At 42.5% G+C, this 23,114-nt stretch overlaps 1 protein-coding gene across 1 annotated transcript; it reads right to left on the reverse strand.

Annotated features, from left to right (window-relative positions):
- Positions 1–816: 816 nt before the first annotated feature.
- Positions 817–21,771, reverse strand: EPDR1 (ependymin related 1). The gene is made up of 3 exons (XM_006085365.3): positions 21,223–21,771; positions 3,558–3,766; positions 817–2,411 (listed from the first exon to the last, which is right to left on the reverse strand). The coding sequence occupies exons 1-3, from the start codon at positions 21,519–21,521 to the stop codon at positions 2,215–2,217; spliced, it is 705 nt and encodes a 234-aa protein (XP_006085427.1). The 5' UTR covers positions 21,522–21,771; the 3' UTR covers positions 817–2,214.
- Positions 21,772–23,114: the final 1,343 nt, after the last annotated feature.

Raw genomic sequence — 23,114 nt, forward strand, 5'->3', positions numbered from 1 at the left:
GGAGCAGGGCACCATCAGGTGTGTATTGAGGTCCTACCAGATGTAAAATCCCTCTGGAAGGCGGACTTTTCACCCATTTCTGTGAAATGGCTTAACTACTGAAACAGGCCAGCTGAAAAAATGTATGTCCCTGAATAAAATAAAAGAAGTTCCTTTCTCCTTTGAGTAGGAATGTGGATTGGGGTGGACACAGCAAAGATCCACCCCGCAGGGGAATGAGCCCTCTGGAGAGCAGCAGGTCATCCTGTGGGCGCAGAGATAAGAAGTGGGCAAACTGTCACGGGCTTTATCAGACCGGCCCACCCTGAAGACACTGGGAAAGCCCCCATCTGTGCAGTGCTTAGCTGGGCTTCACTCTGCCCTGTGACTCTTCCAACCAGCATGGCCATGGAGCTAACAGGGTTTTCATATCGGCTTATGACCGCCTGAGTGAGCAGACGGTGGCTTCTAGAAGAAAAGACCAAGGGAAGGACCAGGGGTGTGAAGGTCTTGTAAAGCTAGTGGTGCTAAGAGTCTGGACCTGAATGGTAGCTCAGGGGATTGACAAGAGACTGCAGCTCTAAGAACTAGTCTGATAGGACTCAGGACACTGGTGGCCTGTGAGGACTGAAGGAGAAAAACAGGTCCAGCGTAACGCCAATACTTCTGACCCAGGCAATTGGACTTTAAGCAGAAGAGCAAGCTTTGAGAGAGGAGAAGGAATTCCGTTTAGATCACATGAAGAACGTTATTCAATTGAGAAGAGTTTTAACTCCCTTATAACCAAGATAACTAATATTTGTTACCAAAGCAAATATATCAAAGAATACTCTGAAATGCAATTAAATTTGTTTATTGAAATAATAGACACAGTGAGTAATACAGATTGTTTCAGCATAACATAGGTGTCACACATTTCTCCTGGTAATAGATAAATAGATGAGCAGAAGCAACACAATAAAAGAATAATCTAGAATAATGCATTCTATTACTGGGAGTCTCCCAAGAGATGAGAAAATCCAACCCCATTAACAGATGAGGGAACTAAACAGTAGAGAGGCTGGCATTCTCCACTCTACAAATTTTTAGGGCATTCACCGTGTGCCAGGCACTTCCTTGCTGCTGGGCATATAAAAGCTAACAGAACACGGTACCCATACTGTAGGAGCTCCTAGCCAAGCTCGTGTGTGACAGTGTCCACTCAGCAGGACGTTAACACTCAGCCTAAATAAGCACTGTGAGAACTGCATGCTTTAGCTGCAAGGTGCACCCTATCCAGGCGTGGGGGCAGTTCTCTGAAGGTCTTGTGTGAGCTGACCTATGAAGGATGAGCAGAAGTCGGGTAGACAAAGAGGTTGTGTCCCAAGGAGGCCAAGGTGAGGGAAAGCATAGTGCATTTTGTTAATCCACGCAATCAGAGTACAGGGGAATTCTAGTCCTGGATTTTGGAGACAATAGTCTCCGGACTCCCAGTTCCGGGCTATTTCTAGAATACCCTGTCTCTGGAGGTCTCCTGACGGTCTCTGATGATTCAGCACGAGTATCAACACTCTTGCATAGAAAAAAGGAAGCACAGTGGCTCATGCTTACCAGGGGTAGACATTAGGGTTTTCAAACTCTCTTGTTTAAAACATCTCTTTAGAGGAATAATTACTTTGTATTATAGCCTTTCATTCCTTTCCAAAATATTTATATTAATTGATTCATGCCATGAACCCTTAAGTCCGGAAGGGATTTTAGGGGGTTATTTTTTCAGTAGCCTAAGGAGCATGGGGTGGGGAAGGGGGAGCAGTCCCCTCCCTGGTGGAGGCATAAAGGGGACATTATCTGTAGGGAACTTAAACATTAATAATAAACTGAACAAAGTTGTTCTGCTTTTTATTATCACCACGTGCCAGGAATCTGGTGATTCTCAGTCAATAATAAAGCGTTCTTCGCGGCCGAGGCAAACTGCCCCTGCTGATCTCCAGCCCCGCGTAAGCCACTGCACTTCACAGACACCGGCACATGCAGAAGGCACAGCACCCAGATCGGCTACACAAAGTCCCCACGTTCATCTGTTCAGCCCACATTACCGCATCGTCTCCGTCCTAGCCAACATCATACGTACAAAAAACAAAACAGAAAACCCCACATCAATGTCTTTCTCCAAAGTAGATTCTCATCTCTCAAGCTCAAATAGGTTTTGAGCTAAGGCCGCCAGTGTCTGATGCCGTCACTCCTGCGTCCACAGGCCTACCAGGAGCAGTCCTCGCTCATCCTCTCCAGCTGGGCCGTCTGGCACGTGCTCGGGGGAATAAACACGGAGGGGTCTTTAATACCCAGCGTAATGTCGAAAAACCGCGTGGACAATATCACACTGTAATTTTGGGTGAAGGTTTCCTGGATCGGATAACAATCCTTGGCTGTATAAATGCCAATCCAAGTTTCATCTATAAGAGGAAGGAAAGTTGACTTTTAATATAGAAGGCAGGCAAAATGCTTGTATTTCTTTGTTGTGGTAAATTATACACAAAATTTACCATTTTAACCATTTTTAAGTACGGTTCTGTGGCACTGAGTACTTCACATTGTTGTGTGCCCATCACCACCACTCTCTCCAGTACTTGTTCATCTTCCCAATTGAAACTCTATGCCCATTAACTGCTAACTCCCCATTCCCCCTTCCCCTAGCCGCTAGCAACTACCATTTTCTTTCTGTCTCCATGAACTTGACTACTTGGCACGTTATATCAAGGGAATTATACAGTATTTGTCCTTTAGTGACTGCTTATTTCACTTAGCATAATGTTCTCCCATGTACTGTAGTATGTGTTAGCATTTCCTTCTTTTTTAAGGCTGAGTAATATTCCATTATATGAATGCACCACAGTTTCTTTATCCACTCATCTACTGATTGGCACTTGGGTTTGTTTCCACCTTCTGACAATTATGAATAATTCTGCTATAAACATCAATGTTCCAATGTCTGAGTCATTTCTTTCAATTCTTAGGGGTATATGATCAGAAGTGGAATTTTTGGGTCATATGGTAATTCTATGCTTATTGTTTTTGCAAACTGCCATACTGTTTTTCATAGCATAAAGGCCTGTGTTTCTGACACAGTCTTGGGCTAACCATGTTGACAGCAGAACAGAGAAGACCCTCATATCTTTGTCTAAAAGCGGACACTAAAAGTAATGGCAGTAAGGACTTTAGGAAGTGATATGGGGGAAGGAAAAGGAGGCATCCAACTCTAATCTGTGCCATAGACAAACACCTTCCGTCCCTGGTCTGCGGAGGTGGGGTGGGGGATCATCCAATGTCAGAGTCAAGGCTAAGTCCATGAGAGGTCATGTGGCAGAAAGGTGCAGGTGGAGCTAGAAGGCCGAGGTGTTTCAAATATGATGCTTATATCCTGGTGCTACACAACTAGCAGAGTACATGTGGGCACTTCAATGGAGGGCAGGGGATGGAGGAGTAAACAATTTGATAACACTCTTAAATCTCCCTTACAACTACCTTCCCTAGTGGGCTTAAGCATTTTCCCCATGATGCTCTCTGAGATGCAACCTGCCCATATTTTTCTGAACCCTTACATGATCTGGCTGACTGCCTGTCGGACCACTCCTGAACGGTGATCTGCTCCTGGGGCCCCCCTATGGAGTACTGGTCCTCAAAGGTGGCGTTCTGAGGAATGTCAAGAGGGTCCCAGGAGTCTGTCAGGGTGATCTTGGAACATAGCTTGGTGGCTTGTTCAATCTGAAACATCACTCCATCTTTATAGAGCAAAATATATTCAAATAACCTGAAAGACAGAGTAAAAGAGAAATTTCAGCACTTTAAGTGACAATCATCATGGCTTTTATCAGCACACGGGCCAAAAGACTTTGATATAAATTACTCTTAAAACAGAAAATAGTTTTGCTTGTAGGCAATCATTTACTTATTTATAAACACTAGACATACAAACAATTTGAATATAAAATAAAGTTCCGAGCTCAAAACTGAATATTCACTGGACAATTACTTATCAAGCACCATATGCCAGACTCCGTGCTTAGGAGACAAACATGAGAAAGACCCGAGTCTGGTGAACAGATATCTGTGACCTATCTTTTAGACACAGGGTCAACAAGAGGGTTTGACCGTTGGCTTGGCTGAGCTCTCCTTACAGCACTAAGTCAAGGAATTACAGATACTGAATATAGAATGACAAGAATCTGCTGAGGATGGACCAGGCACCTCAGCCCCATTGTCTTGACTGTCAGTCATGAGTAAAGGGCTTTGGTGAGAATGGGTGCCCCTCGAATCCCGGGAGGAGGCTGAGATGAATAAGGACAAAAGCTGAGGGGAACTCAGAGCGAATGGCTTCCCATGCAGTTTGTCTGCAGGCTCTCCGCCTCATCTCTCACACCATGTGCACACCTATTCCCAGGCTATGCCTGGACTCAGCAGACCGCCCCACGATCACCTTACACGCTGTGTTGTCAACCATCCTGTGCCATTCCTTTTTTAAAAAAAATCCTCACCAGAAGATATGTTTTATTAATTTTTAGTGAGAGAGGAAGGGACAGAGAGAGAGAGAGAAACCTTGATTTGAGAAGCATCTATCGGCTGCTTCCCTTATGTGCCCCCACTGGGGAGCAAACCTGCCATCTAGGTATGTGCCCAGAGAGGGAATGGGAGGATGGTGTATGGGAGGATGCTCAGCCACCCGGCCAGGGCCCTGTGTCATTCTTAAAGCTAGAAATCTTGGGTGGAGCCCACTGAGTTTCTTTTGTTTGTTTTTTCACTTTAAATATATATATTTTTCAATTACAGTTGACATACAATATTCTGTTAGTTTCGGATGTACAACCCCATGATCAGACATTATATGACTTACTAAGTGACCACCCTAGTAAAGCTCGTACCCATCTGACACCATACATAGTTAGAATATTATTGACTATTTTCCCTTTGCTCTACTTTACATCTCCATGACTATTCTGTAACAACCAATTTGTACTTCTTAATCCCTTCACCCTTTTCACCCATCCCTCCTACCCACCTCCCATCTGGCAACCACTAAAATGTTCTCTGTATCTATGAGTCTGTTTCTGTTATGTTTGTTTATTTATTTTGCTTTTTAGATTCCACATATAAGTGAAATCACATGCCCACTGAGTATTTATGTGTTTGTCAATCCAAAACTCAGGCCATGCTGCTGGTTGACGGAGAGCCAGGTTGCAGCCCTGACCTCAAAAAGTGAAATTTGTAGCACCTGAGAGCAGAAGAGCCTAGAGAAGTGGCTTTTCCTGAGCAAATAAGGAGAGTTAACACAGGTGATCTGTGGTGTGAGACTCGCCCTCCTCCACAGTCCCCATGGGGGATGCCTGTTCGCCATCTCAAGTCTGAGCTTACACATTATTTTCTCAGGAAAGGGTATTACAAATGATCACTGTCTATGTGGTTAAAACAGTGTTACTGTTAGGATTATACTTCTGTTTCCTATGAGCTGGTATAGAAATATATACATGACCTCATTTGACATATTTAGACATATCTATCCTGCTCACTACACAAAACATTTGAAATGGCTTACAAGAGTAAAGCTCCAGCACAGACCTTTAGAAATGCGAGTGTAATAGAAAAGGGACTGTTCGTTTTATGCCATACTGCTAAAAAATGGAGTCAGCCTCTCATATGCACGTAGGATTCACATCAAACTATAAGCCCTTTGGGGTTAGATTGTCACTGTTTTCTCATGCCACAGTTTTCTCATAAGGTCCCTGGCACAAGAGGGTCAAAACATTCATGGAAGGAATGTACTATTGATGCAAAAACAGCATCAATGTCAGAGCATCGTCCGTTTGTTAACGTGGTAGGGGAGCTTGCTGAACCAGAGGCGGGCATCTGACGTAGGCAGGACAATCTGCTTCGCTCCCTCAGACATGTGGAATTGTACCAGAAGTTCTGCCAGTCTCTGGATCTGTCATATGTAAACACAGAAGTCATAGGAGCCTATTGCACAACATGCGGACTGAACAAGAGCAAAGCATGAAGCAGAGAAAAGCATGAGCAAAGCTGGGATTCCCAGAGCTGATCAGTTCCCATGTGCGTTTCTTTTCTGAGGCCCAGAGCCTGGAAAGTTATGATAAGTTGCCTTTGTTCTAGTAAACTTCCCTTTTTCTGCTGGAAACTCATTTCTAATATAGTGGAGGGCTCCACTGTTCCATCTAGAGTCCCAGGTAACAGCTGCCAGCACAGTCTGAGAGGGGCACAGCACGGCCCGCTGCAGAACCGAGGGCCACCAACGGCTGGTCAGGCACCTGCCAGGGAAGGGAAGGAGACAGCGGGAGAAGAGCCAGCTTCACTGTTTTCCTAAGGTTGGCTCTGCCTATACCAAAAAGCACAATTTGTTTTTAAAATGAGAATTCTAGGCTTAAAACAATCATTACAGAATGTTCACATTCGTTCATTCTGGGTGGTCTGAACACAGGTGTTTGTTATGGCGTTCTCTGTTCTTTTGTTTTCCAAAAAAATATATATTTTTAAATAGTGCATAGTGTGATATTGAGTTATATCAACAGTCCCTTAAGTAAAACAGAAAATAATCATATGATGAGAAAAAATAGACCTGTAACCATTTGCTTTGCCAAATACCATGTGCCTCTACAGGAGAGTACTGGGATTTTCCTGATGCTGTAGTGGCTTGTATGTTTGTGTGAACATGCGCAGAGTTAAGTTGTCAGATTCTCCATGGCAAATAGGACACAGGGCCTGGAACCTGACAGAGCCAGAGGGTCAAAAGCAGAGGTCAGCCAAGGTTGAAATGAGTCACCGGCCTGGGAGGCTGTGAGGATAATAACCGTAGACCCGAAGAGCTGAACAACTTCAACAGAAACTAGATTCTGGGAGGTGAGATCAAAGCCTGGCCCTGAAGCGAAGGAAGTTGTCAGAAACTGTACCCCTGGGGTGCAGTCAAGCAAGGTGAGGTGCTGGAATGGATTGGAGGGCAAGGCAGGCAGGCCAGCCCTGGGTCAACAACAGCGTGCAAACTCCTCCTTGCTGGCCAGGCACCAAGTAAATCCGGTTCTGGGAGGCCCGCCGCTGGGTGTCAGCTGTGAGCGAGGTCAGGCCCCCAGTCAGCAGGCCAAGCTCCACCGCAACCTCCCCCAGGGAGTGAAGTGTCCCATTTTGCTTTTGATAAAATTCTCTGCCTACATTGTCAATTTCTATTGTTTCCAGAAAATTCCTTTTCCTTAGAAAACATGCTCTACCATCCCCATGTTTTCTAAAACACTAACGACCTGCAGCTGATCGATGTTTCTCTCTCATCAATGTTTCTAACTCTCTGTCTCTCCCTTCCTCTCTTTAAAATATCAATAAAATATATATTTTTAAAAATTGTACACCTGAACAGTATGTAATGTTATTAACCAATGTTACCCCAATACATTGAATTTTTAAAGTTAAATTATAAAAAATTGAGAGAAAGAAAGAAGAGGAGGAGAGCCTTTGTCCTATTCCACTCCCTTCATTTTGTGTCTTTGAGCAGAGCTGGGTCAGGACATGTGCTTGCAGTGGAGGCAGCCACTTTTAAGTGATGAGGCAACAAGTCAGTATGCTCTTGCAACTAAGAGCCACCATTCTGAGAATGGCATAGTAGATGGACGAAGAAGAACCTGTGGCCTGGGTGAAACTGTTGAGTCAAGCCTAAAAAACATGTATCACCAGAATTTTGAGGTACAAACCAAACATCCTCATAGTTAAGCCTTTGATAGTCAGATTTACTGCCGCTGAAAGCATCTTAAATGAAATAAGTAAAAACCACTGCTTTACAAGGTATTACCTATTGGGTTCCTTACAACAAATCTACAAGTCTTTGGGAGTCTCTCTTCCAGAATAAGCAGGGCCCAAGAATGTGGCAAGTCCTAAACCCAAAATACCAAAGCCTGACCTGGCACAAATGACCTGAACAGCTACTGCCTTCACAGCCAAGAGCCAATTGTTTTTTCTGTCCTGAATTAGGGTTGTCAGGGAAAAAAAAAAAGCAAACAACAACCAAAAAAAGAAACAACAGCCTAAGGACTAGAAAATTCAGCTCACTGACATGTTATTAGCTTTCTTTCTTCCTTCCTTCCTTCTTTCCTTTTTTAAAGAAGAGAATATATGAGGCTCAGAGCATAACTTAAGAGTAAATAATTGTGCCAGGATTCAACGCAAGGTCTTTCTCCAACCAGACTCATTCTAATTCACAACACCATGCTTTCTCCCTCCTTCCACAGGGGGAAGGAGTGATTCTTCTATCATGTGGAACTTCTTGGCTATCCAAGGTATATTAAATCACAGAAAAGGGAGTGGACAAGTATTCTATTGTGATTACAAAAGGACTTTGGCTTTTATGAAAGAAATTGGACAAACTTTGGGTTTGTTTAATATGCACTGTAATAGATTAGTAATGCATGCCGGCTCTCTGACGCTTAGCAGGAAGAATTGAGCTGCGGCCACTTGCCATTCTGGCGTGAACCAAGGCTGAGTTACACCCTACAGTAATTACCAGACACAGAAGGAAAACACTACATTGAAATGGTTGTGCTAGACACAAACTCATTGTGCAGGCTGATGCCAACCACATACAACAAAAGGAAAATCAAATTACTTGAGAAGGCAGTCCCAGGAAAAGTAAAATCAAAGAGTGATTATGTGTGGAATTTAAGAAGCTGTAAGGTGATGGCTCTCCTCTACTTGGATTCTAGTTCAAAAGAGGAAAACAGTGCTCAAGAAATTGATTTTTTTTCCCAAAAATGGACCTGGGTGAATACTGGCAAGGTGTAGGCATAGATTCATTCATCTGTTGGAAGATAATAAAAAACTTCTCATGAGACAATAGTTCAACATGACCTCTTTCCCCCCCCCCCCCACCACTAAAAAAAAACAACCTCATTAGTATTGAGGTATCCCTGTTGCCCTGGTACACGGTGATTTCTAGAACTACATATCAGCGGGTATTAAAGAGGTTGGGAGGCTACAAGAACAGTCATGTTCATAAAATCAGCACTATGCTTTTCAGTAGCAATATATAGGTTCCCTCCATGTTGGAATATAAACACACATACACACCCTTCCAGCTAACAGTTAATGAAACTAAGATATAAATCTTTATTTTTTATATTCACTGGGACTTGGGTTATTGCTGTATTTAAGAAAAGAAAAGGAATAATGTGTGACCACAAGAATAGCTTGCTAATGAAAAACATGATTATCAAAATAGAAAATGCAGAGGAGGCAGTGTAGAGTACATTTGGCTATGGGGAATAAAAAAACAGAAGCAGAGAATTTAAAGGTGTTATCCCAGAACTAAGGGGAAAAGCATAAAGTGATGAAAGGCTAATAAAAAGATAAGAAATTTTGGGGACAGATGTTAAGAGAACCAATGCATGTAAATAGAGAGATATTCTACAAGGAACAAAGAAAGAAAACAGTGTATTAAACCTCCAGAAATAGTAGGTAAAATTTCCCTAGAGCTAGACATAACCTGGAGATGTTAATTAATACAGTGCAAGGATAATAGAAATAACCTACAAAAACTTGGGCAGAAAAAAAATTATTAAAACTAAGCTAAAATTACTTTGGTATCAGACTTCACTTCTAGCACTCTAACTGCCATAAAAAATTTTTTAAGAAAAAGGATTATTATTACCTCAGGAATTGTATACCCCCCCAAGTCATCATTATGTAAGACAGCAATAAGTAGATATCCTCAGACATTCAAAGTCGCTGAAGAAAATTAACTGAATATGTTCTCTAACTGAAACATGAGTCAAAACAAAGGATTCAGGTAAATAAGAATATTAGTATAAAATTACAGTAAAGAGTAAAATAATGCATGTTTCTTTTTAAAAAATGTATCTTTATTGTTGCAAGTATTACAGATTCCCCCTTCCCCCCCATTGACTCCCTTCACCCTGCTCCCACTCCCTCCCCAGCCTTGTGACAAAGCTACTTAGAAGTTTGTACAAGCACACGCATTATAAAAATTCATCTGTGTTAAAACCCATGAAGAAATTGACCTTTTAGAGGTTTGACCAGCATGACAAAAGAAGGAAAGACTAAAAGCCATCCAAACACTTTAAGTTCTTTTCAATATACCGAGTAGTACTGAAAGAAACACTTGTCCTTTACCAGGAAAAAAAAAACAACAATAACATAAGAACTGTATCCTGGCATCAGAAAAGCAGATTTCCAAGCTTCATTCTCTAACTCCCTAAGGAGAACTGAGACCTCATGAGAGTGGCTCCTCTGGGGTTCCCAGGGTAAGCCAGACAAGACCTGGAGCTGGGCCAGGAGGAGAATCACTGTCCAAAATATAGAGGGACAGGTAGAGGGCTCAATTCACAGAAAGAAGGCCCTCGCATCCCGAGGAAACATATGAACCACACCAGAACACAGAATCTGATGTGGCATTTCAATGGATATTAAATCTGGGGTAGATTCTCTCCCCAGCATCCTTGGCTACCAGAAGTGTGCGCTGATAGATTTGTCCTCTGGTTCATAGTCCCATTTCTCCTGAAATTAGAGTTTCCCTCCTCTTGGGCTTCCTCCACATTTGCTGCCTCGGCCTCCCCACTTCCTCCGGGCCTCTCTGCCAGGAGTTCTCTTGAAGCAGCTGCCTCTGTCTGGAGGCCATCTGTCCCAAGAGCTGCTTTCTTTGGCGGGTCTGAGAGTAACGTAGCAACCTGGTAGGGGTCTGATTTTTCAGATGACCTCTCAGTTCAAAGAGGAACCAGGAAAAGAAGAAAAGAACACTGCTTCTGAAGGAAACCATTGGTGCTTGGAAAACTTCCAGTGCCCATATTGGAGCCAATTCCCCAAAACTGAGATTGAGGAACAAGAGACACACCAAGGACAGTGTTTGCTGAGAGAACGGCTGGGGAGAGGCTTGTGCATAAAAGGAATTTGGGGAATCCAGTTTGGAAGTTGTGATCTGCCCTCCAAGGGGTGCTCTACTACAATTCTGCTTAAAGTTTTTCAAAATATGGGTAAACAGTGTGATTTGATGTCAAAAAAAGTATTCTTAACCTAGGAGATATGCAATGTAAAATATCAATGAATAATACACCATAAAACCATTGCAGTAATCCATGAGTGTATGGATTTGAGAAAAAGAAACAGAGGTATCAATAGACAAGGTAGAGTTGTTTAAGAGTTAATAAAATATTCTGTACAAAATATAAATACAATCTTAAAGAAATGGAAGATTTCATAGAAAATGTAAATAATCAAAAATAACTCAGAATGAAGCAGAAAGTTAAATGGATCAATATCCAGAGGGAAAGCCTGGCCTGTGTGGCTCAGAATGATGAAGGTTTGGGCCAAGATGATAGTAAAGTTGTGTTCAGATTCTGAATCTATACTGAAATTAGAGTCAATAGGATTTGCTTATGGATTACTTGTGGCAAGAATTGATCCTAAGCAACTTGAATTGCTTTAGGCTGGGATAAAAAAAAATTTAAGAGGAAGAACTTTTGTTTGCTTATTTGCTTGAAGAACACACATTAGTTCTGGACATGTTGAGTTTGAGATGACTACTAGAGAGCCAAATGAAGAACTCAACTAACCATTTGGATATATGAGTGTAGAGTTCAGGAGAGAGCTATAAGCTTCAGGAGTTTTCTTTGTAAAGATGGCATTTAAAGCCATGACATAGATGAGATCAACAAGAGAGAAGTATAGACAGAAAAGTAAAGGGATGAGCCCTGGGGTATTCTACTATTAATGGTCTGAGAGAAGAGGAGGAAAAAGAAAGGAGACTGAGAAGGAGAAGAAATAAGGTGGGAGAGGAAACTACAAGAGTGCAGGAATGTAGTGTCCTGAAAGCCACATGAAGAAAGTATATCAAGATGGAAGAAATGGTCAACAATAAAACAAGGACTGATAAAATATCAGTTGATTAGTAATGTGGAGCACATTGCTCTTGACCACAGCAGTGTCAGTAGAGATGGTGAAAGTTTGATTGGAGGGGGTTCAAGAGAGCATGAGAGGAAAGAAATTGAACTTAGCATAAGATTTGCTTTCAATATAAGGGGAGAATGGGGTTTCAGCTAGTAGAATCAAGAGAAAAAATTTTTTCTCTAAAGATGGGTAAAATAAATTATAAAGGGGGGGGAGGAATAGGAGATTTTTACTGGAATTGGGGAAATATAAGACTATCACATTTATTCCAGGAAAAACAAACCACTAATTGGTGGAATATTTTCAGATCTTTGGGCACTTTGCCTCTGACCATCATCTTTGAGATCAGAATCAGGAAGAAAGAGTTCAAGGTTAATGGAAAGAAGTAAATACGTTTTCAGAGCAGTATGGTGACTACCTCTGGCTTCTATTTATGTTAGTCTTACACTGGCCAGTTCCTTTACTTTCCTGGGCTTATCTTCTTTGAAACTTCCTGTTCTTCACTGTCACATTTCAACAACAGACCCATAGAATTAAGATTCTGAAAGCAAACTTTATGTGCTTCCAAGAATATCTTATTCTTGAAGAAAAGCTCAGTATTTCAAGTGAGCGTGGTTTATTTTTCAAGGATCAAAAGGCCACAAGCAGTCTGAGCTAATGAAAGAAAAGGCTGGCTCTAGCCATTAGGGATCTAGAGGAGGAAGTAAAGTCTAAAGGAGTCATTCTCTTGCCTGGCTAGCATAGCTCAGTTGCTGAGCCTCAATCTATGAGCCAAGAGGTCATGGTTTGATTCAAGTTATCAGGTCTCATGCCCAGGTTGTGGGCTTAATCTCCAGTGTGAGGGCATGCAAAAGGCAGCCAATCAATGAGTCTCTCTCATCATTGATGCTTCTCTCTCTTTCCTTTCCTCTCTGAAATCAATAAAAATATGTTAAAATAAATAAATAAATAAAGAGTCATTCTCCTGAATTTCTGAAAATCATAATTTCATAAAACGAAATCCCAATCCATGCAAACCTAGGTTTATGATCAAATAAATTTGTTGAGCACTTTATATTAATTTACCTCCCTTAGCCACACAGACACATTCTCAGAATTTACAATGATGTTACCCGGAGAGATTAAAAAAAGATATACAAAAAAAAAACACACAAAAACACCACAATGTGATCTCTATATTGCTCTCATTAAACAATTTGGAGCCATTAGACAGGGCCAAACAAGGTAGGCATCTGTTTGGTCTGTCCTGGGAGGCAGCATGCAAGCAGGGCGAGGAGACATCATGTAAAGAGAAGCAACATAGCAATGCACAATTGGTTACCTAATGCAACTGAACAATGGGAGCCAGTTTCCTCTGAAAAGGGAGTCACAAAAGTGAACTGGAGAAAACTAGAATGAGCAACGTGACAGTAGGTTAGAATTAGAGGCATTGGTATAAATACCTCTATGAATTAGAATTGGAAACTTAGAAATAAATGTAGATGTAAACCTGTGTATATATGTGTGACTGTGCGAGTGGGGTGTGTGTGTGTGTGTGTGTGTGTGTGTGTGTGTGTGTGTGTGTTCAAACCTATATTTTCTTGATTTGTCCACTGAGAAGGTTGGGAGCAGCCAACTCAATAGCCATGAGCACAACTATAGCAGAGATCTTGGCTTCCAAATATTATTCTCCAGTAAAAGTAACTAGAGCTTCTTGAGAAATAGATTATTTATTCTAAGACTCTGGCAGGGAAAGTAAAGGTGATCTTGGAATATCTTGTTTGTCTGAAAGCACCCAAAGACTAAGAGAGACATATCAAAATAACATAGAGGCCAACTTGAAGAGGGTCCCACTAGCCAAATATGGAACAATTTGAACATCAAAATAAACAATGAGAGCAAATGAAATGATAATCCTTGAGCCCGTGCTGATATAAGTAAATGGATAAATTGAAAGTTTAATGAAAAATGGAATATGCACATGGTTTTAAAATATCACCCTACAAAATACTTACTATTTACAAAGTAAAAAAGTGACACTTCACACTGAGGAAATCTTCCAAACATAAGTTAATCAAATGATCCAAGTAAACATCAGAATGATATTCCTACCATAGGTGAATAACTTGAATCTAATTACGAAGATAAACCCAAACTGAAAAACATTCTTACAAAAAAACTAGACTGTAATCTTCAAAAGTACTGAAGTTCAAGAAAGACTGACAGACAGAAAAAGAACAAAAAGACATAACACCTACATGCAATGCTTGAATATAAAGCTGGGTCCTTTTGCTATAAAGAACATGAAAAGAACAACTGTCAAAACTTGAATGAGACCTTAATTTCAAATGGTAGAAATGAATCCATGTTAATTTCTTTATATTTATGGTTGTGTTGCAGTTATAGCGGGGGAAAAAGTCCTTCTTGGTAGCAAATGCACACTCAAGTATTTGGGAGTTGTGAGGATATCAAGTTGGCAACTCACTCTCAAATAGATCGGGGGCCGGGGGGTGAGGAGTGGTAGGGAATGATGGCTGTGGACTACCATTGCAACTTTTCTGAAAGTGTGAGATAGTTGCAAAAGAAAATAAAATTATTGCAACAAAAAGAAAAAATAAGGTACCTAGGAATAAATTTAACCAAGGAGGTAAAAGACCTATACTTAGAAAATTATTGAAGAAAAAAATTAAAGAAGATACAAATAAGTGAAAGCATACACTGTGTTCATGGATTGGAAGAATTAACATTATTAAAATGTCCATACTACTCAAAGCAATCTACACATTCAACGCAATTCCTATTAAAATACCAATGGTATAATTCACAGGCTTAGAAAAAATATTGCAAAAATGTATATGGAACCAAAAAGACCTGAATAGCCCCAGCAATTTTGAGAAAGAAGAACAAAGTTGGAGGTATCAATGCTACTTGATATCAAACTATACTAGTACAAGGCCATTGTAATTGGCATAAGAACAGGCATATAGATCAATGAAACAGAACAGAAAGCCCAGAGATACCCATGCCTTTATGGTCAATTAATAGTTGACAAATGAGGCAAGAGCATACCGTACAGTAAAGACAGTCTCTTCAATAAATGGTGTTGGAAAAATTGGACAGTACATGCAAAAAAAAAAGAAACTAGACCACCTACTTACACCATACACAAGAATAAAATCAATATATACCGAGAAAAATTTTAGAATCTATTTCAAATTCATTGTATCATGACATAAACAGAAATTAGCCTCATATCATAAAAGCACAAAATAGTGCTTTTATGGTATAATTTAAACTTATCTGTACCTAACTTAAGAAAAGAGACCTAAATATTTAGTATCAACATTGCAGGTATCATTAAATTAAATTAAAAGTTGGTAAACAGTGATGTTCTGAGAAGCTAAGGACCTTGTTGTGGTGAAGCCAAGATTAGAAGCAAGGTTTGCCATCGAATAACTGTCTAAATGAATGCCCATCCTCTCCTCACTACACTAGGTGGTTTTTTGAGGGGAAAAAATAGATAAAAGAAATGATAATCTACCCTAGACGGTTTAGTTCCATGGATAGAGCTTGAGGACCAAAGGGTCCCGGGTTTGATTCCGGGACTTGGTTGTAGGCTTCTACCCAGCCCAGGCCCTGGTCAGGGTGTGTGCAGGAGGCAACCAATCAAAGTGTTTCTCTCACATCGATGTTTCTCTCTGTCTTCCCCTCTTTCTTCCACTCTCTCTAAAAGAACAATTGGGAAATATCCTTGGGTGAGGATGAACAAAATAAAAAAAAATAAATGACATTCTGTTCTCTAAGAAATAAAGTGCTCTGAAAAAATTGAGACAAACATGGAATGATGAGATTTTGAATAAAAACCACTTGCCAATTCTTATTTTTCTTTTCATCTTTTACCCTCCCCCCGCAAAAAAAAATCCCCAAACAGATAAGATTGATTGTTTTTGTTTTTTAATTTTTCTATTACAGTTGACATTCAATATTATATTAGTTTCAGATGTACAGCATAGTGTTTAGACATTTATGTAACTTATGAAATAATCTCCCCAATGGGTCTAGTACCCACCTGACACCATACATAGTTATTACAATATTATTGACTATATTTCCTATGCTGTACTTTACATTCCATGACTATTCTGTAACTACCAATTTGCACTTCTTAATCTCTTCTCCTTTTTTATCCAGCCCCCAAATCCCTTCCAATCTGGCAACCATCAAAATGTTCCCTGTATCTATGCGTTTGTTTCTGTTTGTTTGTTCGTTTTACTTTGTTTTTTAGATTCCACATGTAAGTGAAATCATATGGCATTTGTCTTCCTCAGTCTGACTTATTTCACTCAACACAATGCCCTCTAGGTCCATCCATGTTGATGCAGATGGTAAGATTTCAGTCTTTTTTATAGCGGAGTAATATTCCATTGTATATATGCACCACTTCTTTTTTATTCACTATTCTGTTGATGGGCACTAGGGTTGCTTCCATATCTTGGCTATTATAAATAATGCTGCAATGAACATAGGGGTGCATATATCTTTAAAAAATGGTGTTTTGGATTTTTTCAGATAAATACCCAGAAGAGAGATTGCTAGGTCATATGGTCGTTCTATTTTTAATTTTTTGAGGAATCTCCTTATTGTTTTCCATAGTGGCTGCACCCATTTGCAATCCCACCAACAGAGCACAAGGGTTTCCTTTTTTCCACATCTTTGACAACACTTGTTGTTTGTTGATTTATTGATGATAGCCATTCAGACAGATGTGAGGTGACATATCATTGTGGTTTTACTTTGCAGCTCTCTGATGATTAGTGATACTGAGCATCTTTTCATATGTCTACTGGCCATCTGTATGTCCTCTTTGGAGAAATGTCTGTTCAGGTCCTCTGCCCATTTTGAGATTAAGTTGTTGAATAGTCTTCTAAGATAGTATCACTCACTTATCAATCCATATTTTCTTTTATTTTAAAAATATATTTTATTGATTTTTTACAGAGAGGAAGAGAGAGGGATAGAGAGTTAGAAGCATCAATGAGAGAGAAACATCGATCAGCTGCTTCCTACACACCCCCCACTGGGGATGTGCCCGCAACCAAGGTACATGCCCTTGACCGGAATCGAACCTGGGACCTTTCAGTCCGCAGGATGACGCTCTATCCACTGAGCCAAACCAGTCAGGGCGCAATCCATATTTTCTTAATGCTTGTCTGCTCACTCTACATGAGTAGCTTCGTCAATTGCAACACTCTAAGGCACCATTTCATAAGTGGGAGCAGCAAGTTATGGGCAACCTAATAAATTCAGTATCTACATTGTTCCTTCCATAGAGTTCAACATGTTGACTGATTATGAAATAATCTTCATGTTTTCCTTCAGTCTTTAAATGTAATACTTATGAGTTTAATCAAGGAGTCAGAAGAGACAGTTGAGACAAAAAAAATAACAAAATAGTATCAAATACTAACATTTCCCATTCTCTGCTAAGTCTTGTCTTATCTGAAGCTTGTAAAGTTGTTTAATCTTTTCCATCCTCTCAGGGTAAAAAGAGCCTGGAAAATCCTAGTCACTCAATAGTAACTGTCAATAGTATTTTCCATAACTATCTGAATGCAAAATAAAAACCTTAAGAAGTTGATCCAATTCTAAAACTTACTTCTCAACTTACTAATAAATATGAAGAGACAACCCATCCATATTTTCTTCAAATAACATCTGGTTTCTTGGCCAGACTGCTAATACATGAAAAAGTTCCTGAGTTTGTTCCAACCAATCTACATTTAAAAAGCTTTAAAATGTATCTATGCATTAAACATTCTTTTCTACATCCGACTTAGGGCCAGAGATAGGACTGTGAGATAGAACCCTGCCAAGAAATTGGAAAGAGGGGGAATAAAATTATCTTCTAAAAGTTAAACTGTGCAACCAACACTTGATGGATCAAGGGCAGGAAATAAGAAATCACCACATGGAACAAAAAAGCTTCCAGGCCAGCAAGACTTGGCTGTGACTCCACTAAAGATACAACACACACACATAAAGACCATATCTGTCCGTCATGGAGTCATAGAGGAAGAAAGGTTGCTATGACAGACCTGAGTAAGACCCGCCAAGGCTCTGTGCAGAGTGGGGGGAACCTGGACTAGCAATGAACCAGTGACAAAGCATGTCTATAGTGAAAATGAATGCGCCACTTTATCTTAGCCTGATTACTCTGAGCTGGCTTGTGTTATGATGGAAAGCTCAATATTGAGCTTACAGCCTAGCCTAGAGCAGGCAATCATTAGATCCAATGAATTTGTTCCAACTCTTTGCTCACAATCTCCTGATTATAATTTGGCTCCCACACAGTTCGGCCTACAGGGAGAGAATTCTCAATTCTTGTGGATTTGAGAATCCTGGCCCCCATGCCGACTACAGCACTCATTGAAATATACAGTTTAGCATTTGGATTTGCTTAATCAACTCAGCTCCCAAAGGAAGGGCCCTGGGGTGCCCTGAGGGATCAGGTTTCTGAGCTCACAGGGCTGGCAATGAGTCTCTGGGCCATGGTTAACTCACCAGGATGGTGATGATAATGGTGGTGACAGGGACAGCATGGCCATGTGCTGAGCAACCTCTGTGTCAGACACTGCACTATGTGCTTTTCCCACTTGAACTCTTTTAATCCCACAACAATCCAATAAACTAGGCGTTATTACTATTCCCATTTTATAAGTGAAGAACCTAAGATTAAGAAAGCTTTAGTAACTTACCCAGAAACCCACATTAGGAATCTGGATTCAGACCCAGATTTGTCTGACTCTAAAGCTTAATCTCTTAAAATTTTAAAACACGATCTCAGAGTAAACCCGATCCTTCTCTGGGCCACACTCTTCTCTGCTTCTACTGTGTGCTTTGGGCCATCCAGTTCATCTTCAACATGACTGTTCATCAATACACCACTACTGTACCAGCCTCCACATCAATGCACGTGAAGTGTAGCAATCAATCCTTAACTAGAAGCGCAGAAGGTCAAACCCTATCTCAGTGAACAGCATCACCATTTATTCCATGCCATCATATGTTACCTTCAGAAGCCAAATGATGCTTCCCTCTCCATCACCACCTTAGCCACACACTGTCTTATCATTTGCATGTCCTTCAACAAACCTCTTCAACACTTCCCTATTGTGTCCACTTCTCACTGTCGCCGTTGCCATTACCTGTCTCTCACCTAGACCTCTACAAAACTCTCCTAGGGCATGCTCTTGCTTCTACTCTTGCTCTCCTTCATTCTCAACCTTGCATCTAATGATCTCAATATTATCCAATCATGCCATGCCACTGTTTAAAAATCCTTCAGTGGACCCCCAACCTCTCATCATACTCTGTGCTTCAGTCCTAACAGTGATTGGCCTGCAGTTCTTGGAATATACTCAGTCATGTCTGCTCTAGAATGGCACACAAGCTGGACCTGGGATACACTCGCATCCCCCTGAACCATTGTTCCCTCCACACCTCCTCTGGTCAGCTTATACAGGGGCTTTAGGACTCACTCATGTTTCCCCTTCTCCAGGACACCTGGGTTAGGTGCCCATCTGAGGCAGTCTCATCATGCAAACCATCCCGCCTCTCCCTGTATGGAAATTTTTTATGTGTGTGACTCCACCCCCAGACTGTGACCTCCCTGAAGCCTGTTTACACACAGTGCCCCCACACACAAACACAAATGCAGGTATAGTAAGTGAATAAATGAACAAACAAATGTATAACACAGATGGAAAATGCCAGCCCTGCTTCCTCAAGTTCAGTTGTGTGACTTAAAGGTGTTTTGTCTCCCTAGACCTCAGCTTCTCTATCTGTAAAATAAGTATCATAAATCCTATACTGTCAAGGTCTTGTGAGATTTAAACCAAACCATACAATACATGTGAAGTCCTCAGCACCTGCTTGGTATGGAGCAAGTGCTCAAATGCTGGTTGTTACTATTATTATTACTACGTCCTTGGAGACCTACCCGAAAACATTCATGTTCTTGAAAGGCCTCACAGATATTCCCAGACCCTACGATGACTCGGCCGCTCCAGGCCTTCTAGCACTTCCGTTTTACATTTTATAAAGCATCAGCTTGCACTCCTGAATGTACTGCTTTGAAAGGATCCCATACTTTCTCCACGATGCCTAATACTCAACAAAAGCTTTTAGGTGAAATGGCATCAAGATTTGCTACAGATCGTATTCCCCGCTGGAGCCTTAGCCCATGGACATTCACATGGCGCCTCCTGATGATGCAAATGCGACACAGAAAAGCTAGCATAACCCTGAGAGGAACACAGAGAAATGGAAAGGCTGTGGAATTGACAGGTGGCGATCCCAAAATAGAAACCAAGGCTTAAAGGGGTCATAACTAAGACCAGGGCTCAGAAAGGGGATGTCCTTTATCACAACAGATATGGAAAGGTGAATTATAGACCAGCGGTTTAAAAGAAATTTATGCCATAGCCCTTCCATGGAATTATGCAGCCCTTAAAAATAGATAGGGGGCCAACTAATAACATGGCAAATAAAAACACATAAGACCTCATGTTATATTAAAAAAAACATACAGATAATACAGGTTTTTTATCACAGGATGTAAAATGTAAGGGAATAAACCAAAATTTTAATATTTGTAACAGGGCAATGAATTCCTGGGCATTGTTTTTCTTTCGGTCAACTCCCCACACTATTTGTAGTGTCAGATCCTTTAAAATGTAAAGACTCCCCCTGGCCAGGTGGCCCAGTTAGCTGGAGCATCGTCCTGTACCCCAAAAGGTTGTAGTTGGATTCTGGGTCAGGACACAGACGCAGATTGCAGGTGCAAGCCTGAGTCAGGGTGCAGAGGGGAAGCAATGGATCCATCGATGTTTCTCTCTCTCCCTTCTTCTCTCCCAAAAATAATAATAACAATAAGTAATCAATAAAAACATATTCTCAGGTGGGGGTTATAAAAAAAGGTAAAGACTAATTCTTTAAAAATCTATGTTCTGGGTGCCTCCCTCACAGATCGCTCCAGGAAGAAATTGGGCAGAAGACAGGCCCTAGGCCGCAGAGGGCTCCAAGAGCCTGGGGCCTGCCAGGTAGTATGATCTCGCTCCCGCCAGGCTCCCTTTGCACTGGCCACCGCCCCTCGGGGCCTCATTTAGTGCCTCCAGCAGGCAGCCCCGGGTGGGCCCAGTCCTCCACCCAACCCCAACCGGATCTAGGCTCCTGGCAAAGTTTCTCTTTGGTAGAAAGGAGGCGCCGTGAGCAGCTGGAAATCCGGCGTCAGCGAGCAGCCCCCGACGCCTGACCCCACCCGGCCGCCCCCCGCGCCCCGCGTACCTCTTGCAGGGGATGAGCGCCTTCCTCTCATCCAGGACCCGCTCGCACTGGTTGAGCCCGTCGTAGGAGATTAGGGCGCGGCTGTAACGCCCGCTGCTCTGCCGGTACAGCACCTGGCGCCTTTCCCACTGCTGCGGCGCCCGGCAAGGACGCGGCGTCCCCGGGGACCCCCAGGGGTCCGGTCCCAGCGCGCCCGCCCCGAGGCCGCCCAGGCCGCCCAGGCCCCAGACCCAGAGGCCGCCCAGCAGCCAGGCGCGCAGGGCGCCCCCGGCCCCGCGGAGGGGAGCGCGCCCCGGCATCGCGGTCCACCCGGCTCGCCGCCCCGCCCAGGCCAGCCCGAGACCAAGGGGGCGCCAAGCAGCGGGCGGCGGGGGACTGGTTCCCTGCGCTGTGCCTACGAGTCCTCTGGTCGAAGTGGCTGTTTGTCCCTGTGGCGGCCACTGCAGCTGTGGAGATGGAGATGCTGGAGAGCGGGAGCCGGCCCGGGCCCGGGAAGGCTCCGGGGAATCGCGCAGGAGCTGTTTCTGCCCAGGCCGCTGCCCTCGGTTTTCACTTGCTCTCTGCTGCCAACAGGAAATGCAGTGACAGCGGTGCCACTAGCACCCTGAAGGGCATCCAAGTTTAAAAAGTGGAGGGTGGAGGGCACGGTGCAAAGGAATATGTTTCTTCACTCATTTAACTGTTCAGCAGGTCCCCCATCCTGGGGAGCAAAATCCAGGTGAGGAATGCAGTACTGCTGCGCTTGTTTTGCCCACATGCCTTGCTCCTTTGGCTAAAATTGCCATCTCTTTCCTCCAAATGAAAAGTGGAAAGAAGAGTCCCTTGCTGATGCCTGAGGGAGCTCACTCGGGTGTCACTGTGGAGAATAGGCAGGGCAGGCAGAAGGTGGGAAGAAGGACAAGAGATGCCATTAGACTTGCAGGGGTTCTCAACCTGTGGGTCGCGACTCCTTTGGGGGTCGAACGACCCTTTCACAGGGGTCGCCTAAGACCATCGGAAAACACATATATAATTACATATTGTTCTGTGATTAATCACTGTGCTTTAATTATGTTCAATTTGTAACAATGAAATTGGGGGTCACCACCACATGAGGAACTGTATTAAAGGGTCAGGGCATTAGGAAGGTTGAGAACCACTGCGTTAGAGGTAAAGTGGTGATAGTGGGAATGCAGAGGGTGGAACAGAGTTGGGAGCTACGGAGAAGGATTTAGACTCAGAGAGGGTTCTGGTTTGGGATTTGAATAGTCCTGAGCTAGAAAAGATAAATTCCGTTCAGAATTGATTTTGAGATGACTGTGGGATAGACCGGTGGAAACAGCCCAGCGACAGTTTCCACCTTCAGAGACCAGCCAGGGCAGAGATCTGGATGGTGAACCATTGGCATCTAGGTAGTCACTGAAGCCAAAGAGTAAAACAGTTCTCCACCCAGAGAGGCCTTGCCCCTCCCCCCAGGGGACAGTTGGCAGTATCTGGAAACGTTTAAATTGTCACAGTGGGGTGGGGACTAAGCTGCCAGTGGCATCTAGTGGGAGTTAGAAGAAGAAAGGGAAAAGTTGGTAGATGGAAGACATTTCTCAAACTAGAAGATGCTATTGAACCTTTAGGCAGCTTTGTTACTGGAGCTGGTAGAGACCAAATGCTTGAGCCCCAACTAATGTCAATTAGCCACTACAATAACAACAAAACAAACTACATACAACGTGGGGCGGAGCGGGGGTGATTTGTTTACATCCTCTGCCGACAATTACTACTGCGCCCTCCCATCCCACACACAATGTCACTACTCAGCGCTTCTCTCGCCCCCTACTGGAGGGAGCAGGTATTTTTCAGAATTAAAGGGCCGCGGAAGTCCCTATTTCCCTCCAACTGTGTACGTGGGGAACCTATAA

Source organism: Myotis lucifugus, unplaced genomic scaffold (genome assembly GCF_000147115.1).
Source record: "Myotis lucifugus unplaced genomic scaffold, Myoluc2.0 scaffold_18, whole genome shotgun sequence".
Taxonomy (NCBI): Eukaryota; Metazoa; Chordata; class Mammalia; order Chiroptera; family Vespertilionidae; genus Myotis; species Myotis lucifugus.